Genomic DNA, 10,779 nt, shown 5'->3' on the forward strand with positions numbered 1-10,779 from the left:
TCACTCTCGGTTACAACCTTGTCTTGTTCAATGCACTATAGTGTTGCTGGGAGTGTGACCCAGGGTGAGGTGCTAAGGGAGGATGGGAAGAGGTAATCTGTGAAATGGAACTGAATATTTCCAACCAAACTCAATACAAAGAGGGGCATGACCGAAACATATGTAAATAAATAAACACTCATCCATCATCTGCTATTTCAAGTGGAAGCCCTCTCAATAAGGCCAAAACTGAATCTCTGAATGTAAGTTAGAGGTCCACAACAAGTACTGTACTGATGTCAATGAGCATCAAAACAATTTTCAAAAAGCCACCCAGGCTGCCAAAATGCACTTTGTCTGAACAGAGCCTCAGGTATCTTTTAGACTTTGATCATATTTAGAAACCGTTAAATGATAGAACACAAAGCCAGCTACAGAATGTGGTTTTATAACTTTGACTAGTGGTCATAGAGCTCTGCACATTCTTAGTAAAAGTTGAATTTACGTTTCCTTTGTAACAGTTGAGGAACAGTAAAAATGCTATGCTACACATCGCTACATAATGAACAGTAAACAATTAGCTAAATAAGCTCTATACATATACAGATCATTGGTAAAGGGTAGTTTAAGGAAGATCTACAAATGATGCGGAACACATTTACATGAGATGAATTGTTTACACGTCATAAACAACAGGTGAGGAGTGAGAATGCTCATTAGGATCAACTGGCACACGCCTTCAATTTAAGAGGACGATTGGATTCATCATTGTAAGATCACAGGTACCAACAATTCTGCAGTTTAAGAACATGTCACGATGGCGATTACATACCATGGCGACAACAACATTTTAAAGGGCTTTGTCCTAAACTGTGCAGGATTATACCCGAGAACATCTAGACACAGGTGGTTGTGAAGGGGTGAAGAGCAATGGCTGAAGATCTGGATTCATGTGATGTGGAGCAGGACTTCTGATGAGCTCAGTGGAAGGTCCTATAGGTGCTGGTTAAGATGAAACCTGGAGGTGAATGGGGTGGAGGAGCTTTGCATCAATCTGACAGAAAACACTCAATAAAAACAATTACAACAAGCAATTGCAAATAGCCCATTTTAAATCTGCACTGCAGTGCTGGTAACTGCTGCTACAGGCCTGGAGAGGCTGTTTTGGAGCGACTTCTTTCAATGTGTTGAATATCAGTGGATCTTCTGTAGGTACGTAATGGTTTGGCAAACAAGCCTGAATTTGTAGCTTTGCAAGTAGGAGCTCAGTGTTGACGGCAGCATGTGCTCAGCAGTGTTTGGCTTGTGTGACCTGTAACTCTCCTTAATGTTTTCCTCTAAGTCACATGGTTTGGGGGAAAATAGCTCTCTAACTTACACTTTCACTTTTGTTGTTTGTTTAAAACTAACATGCATGAAGAATATCATGATATAGAGCTGTCCTCTGTCAATTAACATAAACCGTTTTGTTGCAGCAGTGCTCAGTGTTGACAGTGGTTTGTGCTTCACTGTGTTTGGTTGAAACCAGAAACATCAGCATGCGATAAACCTTTACACCATTTTCCTTGAAGTCACGTGGTTTAGTGTAAATCATGAGTTAGGGCAGTTGGACTTTCACTTTCACATTCCTCATCACTGAGTAACCATTAAAGTGCATGCAGAGTTGGACTGGAAGGCTTACTGACACGACAGCCACATCTTCACAGACCAGGCAGAGGTAAGGTGACAATAATAATTTTTACAAATGTGTAGTGTTTTTGTGCACTTCTAATGAGCTCATAGGTTTTCTAACAGACATTGGGCCTCATTCACCAACCGTTAAATATTGTTTTACAATTATTTTCATGATCTTACAAGGTATTTTGGTCTTTTAAAAATAAAAAAAGTCATGGCCGGAGGGGGCCCACAGGTGAACATGCATGAAGAATATCATGAGATAGAGCTGTCCTTTGTCCATAAACGTAAAGCTTTATAGAGTCTGAACGTTTTGTTGCAAGTGTTCAGTTTTGACAGTGGTTTGTGTTGAGTAAATGTGTGTTTATTCTGTCTTCTAGAAAATCCTTTTTCTTCTGTTTTTATTTTTATTTTTATTTATTTTTTTGTTTGTCTCTGATCATGTTATATCGTTATATGATGTTGCTGTTATTACATATTATTATAATTATTATCACTATAATTATAATTACTGTTCTTATTATTTAAAAAAACCCTTTTAATTTAATTTTACATTATAAATTAAATTTAAAAAAAGAATAAAATGTTGTCATAACATTGTTTTAACCACAACCTCCCCTGTGGTGATCCGTCCTATCCCTGACGGCTCGAGCTCAATTCGGGGCACTCTGATGGTTCCCTCTGGAGCGGGTGGTATGGGGATGGAAGAGCTGGGTCACCGTTAATATATCACAAATATATATATATACAGTATATGTTGTATATATATATATATAGTTCTTGTCATCTTCTTGTTATGTATATGTATTGTCTGTTGTCTCTCAATACAAAAAAAAAGAAATTATAATAAATTTTAAAAATGCGATAAAATAATTGTCGGCGTTAATTAATGAATGCGTTAACGCGAAATTAACGCGTTAACTTGCCCATGAGTCAGACCTGTCCTATTTTCACTTTACTTTTTGTCATCAATGGTTTAAGGGCCGACGCTGAACTCTTCAGCTCAATACATCACGCCTAACATGTGAAAAGAAGGTATTTGTGAGGGAGAGACCTACTAATCATATTGTGATCTCTGTGTCAATTAAAAGGATTTTCAACAAGTCAGCACAGACCAAGTAGGGCAACTGCAACACAAAGGTGAGTTTATTTAACATTGTTCTAGTTGTGTCTCTGCTGTATTTCCATTTTTCTTTTATTAGATTCAAATTCCGATTTGAAGTTGCTTACTTAAAAAAAATCAAGAACTTTTGATGCATCATATTTCCCAAATGCAAGATCGAAATTCAAGATTTGTCAGGGCCACTTCTAAACTGCTAAATACAGATTTTTCTGATGGTTTGTGGGCTCGAGGTCAAAATATTGCAGTTATTTTCCGAAAAGATTGATTGATTTTGTTTCTAAAATAAAATACATGACCCTTCAGCTTGAATGGTGACACACACAGTATAGTTTATTAAGTTGTCAAACTGACTTTCTCTTACAACTCCATAAAGCATGACGAACCGATAAGATGGAGGTGGAAAACCATGACAATGCAGCAGCTGGAAGAGGGTCTGAAGTCAAAACTGTACCATCTGGGACAAATGAGAAGGGTAATTTAAAAGTTTATAAATAAACGTGAATGAATAATCGAACCAAATATGTTTTTATGCTGATCATATGTATTCTACTATTCCAACATGGCCCTGTAGTGGAGGAGAGTGCAGCTGAAACCAAAGTAAAAGTAAGTATCTTCACCTTTATTAGTTATCATTACTATACGACTGTATTTGTTCTTAAACAGGAATCCCATTTTTAGCTGCGACCGGCAGCTCTATGGCTGACTCTGTCAATCGGTCTGTCACTCCACAAACATTTCCTCAATTTCAGGGCACAGTTTTTGCCCTAGGAGACTATAATTTGCCATGGAAGTGTATGCGTGTGAAGGTGTGTGTTTGGGTACATGCCGATATTGGCAAACAAGGGGTGTGGCAATGAGAGTGCCAGATAACATAAAGGCACATAACTTCTAAATGGATTCATGTACAAAGACCAAACTCATGAACTGTTTGTCGTAGAGTCTTGTGGGAGGCATCATTGGTCTCAGCAAAGAGTTCCTCTCTCATTGGTGTGGGTTAGCCCTCCCCCAATACTTTAGCCATGCCCTCTTTCAGAACTGCACAACTGCTTTTATCAGTACCAACTTGCATTTCATCAATGATTGTTTTACTTTGCTTTCAATTTATGTTTTATTGTTTTCATAACTGGTACAACACTGTAAGTTATTGATTTTCAAGTTTTACATTTTGATGCAGTTTTCTTGTCTTTGGGTTTAAAATACACTCCTTATATCGAGATCACAATAAATATTGTAACCTCAGTCAGAATCTGGAGAATTGTTTTATTAAATCACATATTTTCTCAGTTTGATCTGGTGAATGAACCTGGTGAAGCTCAACACTCCGAGAATAATGATGAAAGCAGAGGAGCAGAGACGATTGCATTTGCAAAGCCATCTTTGTCAAATAACAAAGGTAATATTTTGATTATGAATTGATTGTATAGCAACATACAGATTTTCAAACACTTCTACAATTATAAAAACTTACATTTAAATTTACATTCAACGAATCTAATCTCATTTCCAATGATGAAAGACTACAAATCTTCAACAGGTGAAAACACACAAGTCTAACATATCATGTTTCAATACATATTAAATAATGTGAGATTCACTTTATCACATTCATTATATTTTTGCATTACATTTGAACAAAATGTGAAACAGAACTTTTAGTCATTAAAATGTTCTCTTAATGAATCCTGCAGTATAGCATGGTGATGTAATTCTTTTTTGTTTTGTTTCAGTGATACCTGAACTCACACTGGTGTTAATTGGTGAAACAAATTCGATTGAGATTGGATCAAAAAACATCTTAATTGACCATGACGAGCAAACAAATGTGGAACACTTTTCAACCAAACTGTATGATTTGTGTGGTCGGCACATCTCTGTCATTAACATGCTTGGTCTACCAAACATTGATAAATTCCCATTAAATGAAGAAATTCATGCCTTTGTCATGCTGTTACCAAATGGCCTGCATGCCAGCCATTACAAGTCAGGAGTGCAGTGGTTAGAAACAACGTTTGGGAAAGCATTAATGACTTATGTAATGACAGTTGTGACTCATGAGTCAGATGTAACATGTGAAAGTGCACTGACAGACCTGAAAGCCAACAGCAGTTTTGTTGAAAAAAGATACCACACATGTAGAAGAAGTATGACGGATGAAGGAGAGATAATATCTCTGCTGGAAAAAATAGACGCCATGGTCTCTGAAAATGCTCCCCACTGCCACAGTGGACTGATGTGTGATGGAAATAAAGGGCAGAAAGAACAGCTGGAGCACAAAGAAGAAAGGCTGGAGTCCTCATTGTTTCAGCAAAGTCAAACAGGTGAGATTTGAATGTTGGCGTTTATGAATTACATCGACACTGCTTCATGAAGACAATGTGGACAGAACTAACAACTAACGGATTAAAATCACTTTGAAAACAATTTTACAATATGAAAGTGATCCTCATAGTGAAGAACCTACAAAGAATTATCACCTGAATCTGCAGCTCCGTTTTGCTTTACAGAGCTTTACACTGAGTTTTATTTCACAGTTGTGCGTCTGTCAATTTCACTGTTTTGATTCACTTTCACAGCTCTCATGCCATTAATTTCAGCCATAGCAGGCAGCTGTTCCAAAATAAAGAAATATAAATGATGTGATTTTCTTTCTGTAATGTACATGTGTTTTGTTGGTTGACAAGTTGCACTAACGTTTTATGATGAACATGCTACTGATTGAATTTAATGATTTGTGGGTTATCAACTCTTTCCAACAGACATTTTAAAGATTCTGACGTCTGGCTCAATATTTGAATGTGTGGATTTACGTAATGAGCGTACTGATAAGCAAGAGTTATGAAGATCATTAGAAAATCACTTGTATCCTTTATGATCAGTGTGAAGCATCACTGAATCATTTGAAGATACATGTATTTTACATTTAACTTAACTGTTGTAGGAACATACCTATGGATTAGAGATTTGTACACAGTGTTTTTATTGTTTTGAAAATTTTCATTCTGTGTTTGTAACACTAGTGCCATATATATATATATATATACATATACATACACACACACATACATACATTTTTATTATTCACTCTGTTATTTTGTCTCCTCCATCTCAGGTACAATTACCTCCAGAAATTTAACACAGAAACTTTGTAATATAATGATCATGGTTTGCTAATCCAGTGTTATTTTTTTAAACCTATACAATTTTGTCTTTCTTACATTATCCTGCAGTAGAAGATATTGAGGAGAATGCAACTGCAATCAAGGTAAAGGTAAGATTTTTCAACTTCGTTAGTGATCATCATTATGGAACAGCATTTGTTCTTAAAACTACACGTGAGTTAGATCACATTTTAAGTCTCACGCTTAAGTAAACAGTTCCAATCTTCAAGCTGCAGTCGATTGGTGCATCATGTATGATATTGATCTGGAGTGTTGTATGTGTTCTTGGCAGAGTTTCTACTGACAACATCTTAATCTCAACTGCTCTACCAAGTTGAACTGGAGGTTAAATGAAATCCCCTGTTTTCTTAGTGTGATACAGTGACTGGACCTGGTGATGTTGAAAACTCAAAGAATGATGAAAACACAGGAGAGTCTCAAATCACATCTGTATCATCTGCAAACAATGACAAAGGTAATATTTGAATGAAAAAGAACCCAAGTATTGTTTTGTGTTATATTTTCCGACAAAATGTAGATAACTTTAAATTTAAAATAACATTAAAAAGTATCAATTAAAAATAAAATTGCAGAGAAGATACATCTTGTGTAACAGGAAAATCTGTGAATACACAGAGCTTTCTGCAGATATATCTTGTTGATCTTAAATTGTTAACTGTCCGAAACCAATTTATTTTATGTTTAATCTGCTTGTTTTTACAGTAGATGAGCTGGAGGAAAGTGCAGCTAAAACAGAGGTAAATGTGACATCTTTTGGTCCTCAGAAGTCATTGTTAAACAGAAGCATTTATTTTTTAACTCTACCTAATTTCTTTTTTAAGTTATTTTGTTAGTTTGAACTGAAACAGAGTTTGACTCAATCAACCATCTGGTTGGACATATGGATCAGTTGACAATGGTTTGAACCTGGTAACTAAACATCATATAAAATCATCTGTTTTATTAGAATGATCCAGTGAATGGAGCGAAACACTCAGACAAGTATGATGACAGCATACGAGTGGGAGGAGAGTCTGAAATCAAATATGTATCATCATCTGCAACCAATAAAGGTAACAATAATATTGTTCATTGTAAAATCATAATTTACATTCAATGATGTCAATAAAATAGGGAACTAACTCACTCTGAAATGTGTTGGCTTGGACCCTTCCACAGGAGAGCCTGATGAAGATAAGGAGGTCAACAATGAAAGCAGCAGTGACGTGGGTGAGCGGTCCATGGAGGAGAGTGATGGAGTGAAGAACACAAGTCCAACATCTCAGACTGTTTCAACAGTTACCAAAGAGCGTGAGAATGACTTCATTTGTTTCAATGTTGTATTGCATTTCTGCAAAATCTGGATAATTATAATGAAAGTAAAACACCTGTTGTGTCTATTTGTCATCGAGGAGATCCATTATCTTAAACAATGCCCTTTATCTTAAACAATGCCCTTTTCAATATTTACATTGAACGTTTGCAGATGAATCTTATTAACTTGGAATGGTTAAATGACCTCAAAACAATTAGTTTTATCTTTGATTCTGCTTTCTGTTACTTTACCCTGCAGTAGATGAGCTGGAGGAGAGCGCAGATAAAACAAAGGTAAATGTGAGATCTTTTGGTCCTCAGTAGTCATTGTCTTACAGGAGCATTTCATTTTAACGCTACCTTTTTTCTGAAATGATGTTGTTAGTTAGTTAGAGTTTGACTCAATGGACCATCTGGTTGGACATATGGATCAGTTGACAACACTTGCAGAAGAGTTTACCTTTTTCTCACTAAACTACAAACATGATTGCATTTAGTCTGTGCTTATTGTTTTCCCTTTTATTTGACGTTTTGTTGTACTCTGAATTGGTGTACCACTGAGTATTTGTGATCTTCATGTTCTTGATCCCAATGGTTTGAACCTGGTTAACTAAATATCATATACAATCGTCTGTTTTATTAGAATGATCCAGTGAATGGTGCTAAACACTCAGACAAGTATGATGACAGCATACGAGTGGGAGGAGAGTCTGAAATCAAATCTGTATCATCATCTGCAACCAATAAAGGTAACAATAATAATATTCTTTATTATAACGTAGATTATTTACAGTATAATAATTATGAATGTAACTGCACTGATCCAACAATAACGGCGACGCTTCGTACTGATGTATTGATGAACTTTATTTGCTGTTCTCGCTCTTCCTCTCTCTCTCTCCACTCTGACATGACATAAACTACAAACTACAATCTCAAAAAATGCAACACATTTAAACGTAGAGACAGGTCAACAACAATACACACAAATATATGTACAAATGAACACTTTACTGTGTGCACCTCTTAGATCACATGCAGAATCAGTTTAACCTGGGGTCGTTTACTCCTCTTTGCTTCTGCGCAAGCTAACGACCCACAATGCCACGGTCATATGCCTACACCCACTCTGGGTGTGGCCTGTTACTTAGCAACATACGTGCCAAAATATGATACATTGAGGCACCACATACGGTACCATATAAACTCAAAGAATAAACAATTACACATGTCTCCTTGACAGTTACAATGAATATTAAGTGATGTCAATAAAAGAAGGAAATAACTTCCTCTGAAATGTGTTGGCTTTGACCCTTCAACAGGAGAGCCTGATGAAGATAAGGAGGTCAACAAAGTGAAGGGCACAAGTCAAACATCTCTAACTGTTTCACCAGCTACCAAAGAGCACGAGAAATGATTTATTTTGTTTAAATGTTGTATTGCATTTCTGCAAAATCTGGACAATTACAATTCAAATAAAACACATTATATCTATTTAGTGTAGAGGACATCCATCATGTTGAACAATGAACCATCTTGGAATGGTTAAGTGACCCAAAACAATTTGTTTTATGCTTGATTCTGCTTTCTGTTACTTCACCCTGCAGAATGCGAGCTGGAGGAGAGTGCAGCTAAATCAGAGGTAAATGTGAAATTTTGTCATAAATGTCATGAAGCAGTATTTATTTATTATTGACACCTATATTTTCAAGTCAAGTTTTAGCTGAAGATTAGAGTTGTTTGCATTTGTAGTTTAGACTTGAAAGCGGCGCGGTAGGCATTTCACTCGCAGTTTGAGATGGTGCAGGTATTCCAGACGTACCTCTCCCCAACAACGTTTTACAACTGTTCCTGGGAAACCCCAAGGCGTTCCCAGTTCAGACGAGATATATAATCCCTCCTGCGTGTTCTCTACCCCGGGGCCTCCTAACAGTTGCCAGTGCCCGGAAAACCTCTGAAGGGAGGCCTCCAGGGGGCATCTGGATCAGATGCCTGAACCCCCTCAGCTGGCCCGATTCGATGCAAAGAAACAGTAGCTGTACTCCCCCCGGGTGTCTGAGTTCCTCACCCTCTCTCTATGGCTGACCCCAGCCACCCTACGAGGGAAGCTAATTTCAGCCGCTTGTAATCGGGATCTCATTGTTTTGGTCACTTCAGCACAGAACACACGTTTGATTTCGTGGTGAGTATATGGACACACCTCTCACTTTGGTTATACAAGGACAGGCTGGTAGCAATGACCATAGTACCTCGCAATCCTGCAATACCGCCACAAGACTCCCCGCAGGACAAGGTCGTGAGCCTTCTCTAAGTCCAAAAAACCCGGAGGGCAAGGTCCTATGATCCCTCCAACGGACCTGCAAATGTCAAGAGCTGGTCCAGTGTTGCACAGCCAGGATGGAATCTGCATTGCTCCTCCTGGATCTGAGGTTTGACAATCAGTCAGAGCCTTTTTTTCAGCACCCTGCAATAAACCTTCCCGGGAAGGCTGAACAGTGTGATACCAAGATAATTCAAGCACACTCTCCGGAATCCCTTTTTTAAAATGGAAACCACCAGCCTGGTCTGCCCCACCAAAGGTACCGCCATCGACCCCTATGCGACACTGAGAGGCGTGTCAGCCAAGACAGCCCAACAACATCCAGAGCCATCTGCATCTTAGGGCTTAACTCATTCACCCCTGGCGCCTTGCCACAGAAAAGCTTTATGACTACTTAGGCAACCTGCCAGCGATATAGATGGGTCTTCCCCTTCACCATCATGTGCCGTTCAGTTGACAGATCTGCTTCTCTTTTCAAAATAGAAGACATTAAGACATACCGGTGCAGATGTGAGATACGGCCACAAAGTTGATTATAGATTTCTGGCCATGGGTGTACTGGTACCACGTACACTAATGAACCACCCTATGCTCGAACAAGGTGCATGTTATGGCCAATCCATAACTAGTACAAATTTCTTTGAAGTCCCCCTGCAGAACTATAGAGTCCCCAGTCAGCGGCCTTTCCAGGACAGCACCCAGAGACCCAAAGAAGGCAGGGTGCATAAGCACAAACTGAGACTTTCTCTCAGCGACTCGCAGTCGCATGCATGGGACCCTCTCATTCCCCAGGGAGAACTCCAACACATCCTTTCACCCTCAGCAACTCCGGAAAAGGCTACTGTCCAGCCCCTCTTTATGAGTTTGGATCCAGAACCAGTGCTATGTCAGACAATGCACCCAACCGCAATGCCTATTCCTGCTAGTGTTGGGCCCACAGGGCAATTGCTTTTTGTAGATATTCCAAGCCCCATGTGTCAAGGTCACCAAATGCTCACTGGTCCCCTCCCAAGTCTTCCTCAAGAAAGGAGCACCGGTTTGCCTTTTGCGAGTGAGGTGCGACAACCCTTTTCTGTACATAAATATAGGGTCAGTGAATCAGTCTTGGTCTTGCCACTCCCATGGGACCATTTTGGCCTGGGAGACCCTACCAGGAGCTATTGACAACATAGCTACCATGGTCACTGGGGCCCCACAAACCCTCCACAACG

At 38.6% G+C, this 10,779-nt stretch overlaps 1 protein-coding gene across 1 annotated transcript; it reads left to right on the forward strand.

The window, feature by feature from the left end:
• Nucleotides 1–2,742: 2,742 nt before the first annotated feature.
• LOC306787369 (uncharacterized protein) lies at nucleotides 2,743–8,665 on the forward strand (the record flags this gene model as incomplete). Its single annotated transcript, XM_079282488.1, has 13 exons — nucleotides 2,743–2,793; nucleotides 3,150–3,248; nucleotides 3,348–3,379; nucleotides 4,061–4,169; nucleotides 4,504–5,094; nucleotides 6,004–6,044; nucleotides 6,307–6,409; nucleotides 6,658–6,692; nucleotides 6,902–7,007; nucleotides 7,114–7,245; nucleotides 7,508–7,542; nucleotides 7,892–7,997; nucleotides 8,571–8,665. Exons 2-13 carry the CDS (start codon nucleotides 3,167–3,169, stop codon nucleotides 8,663–8,665), a joined length of 1,467 nt encoding a protein of 488 aa, XP_079138614.1. The 5' UTR covers nucleotides 2,743–2,793; nucleotides 3,150–3,166.
• Nucleotides 8,666–10,779: the final 2,114 nt, after the last annotated feature.

This window comes from Melanostigma gelatinosum, assembly GCF_949748355.1.
Source record: "Melanostigma gelatinosum genome assembly, chromosome: 13".
Taxonomy (NCBI): Eukaryota; Metazoa; Chordata; class Actinopteri; order Perciformes; family Zoarcidae; genus Melanostigma; species Melanostigma gelatinosum.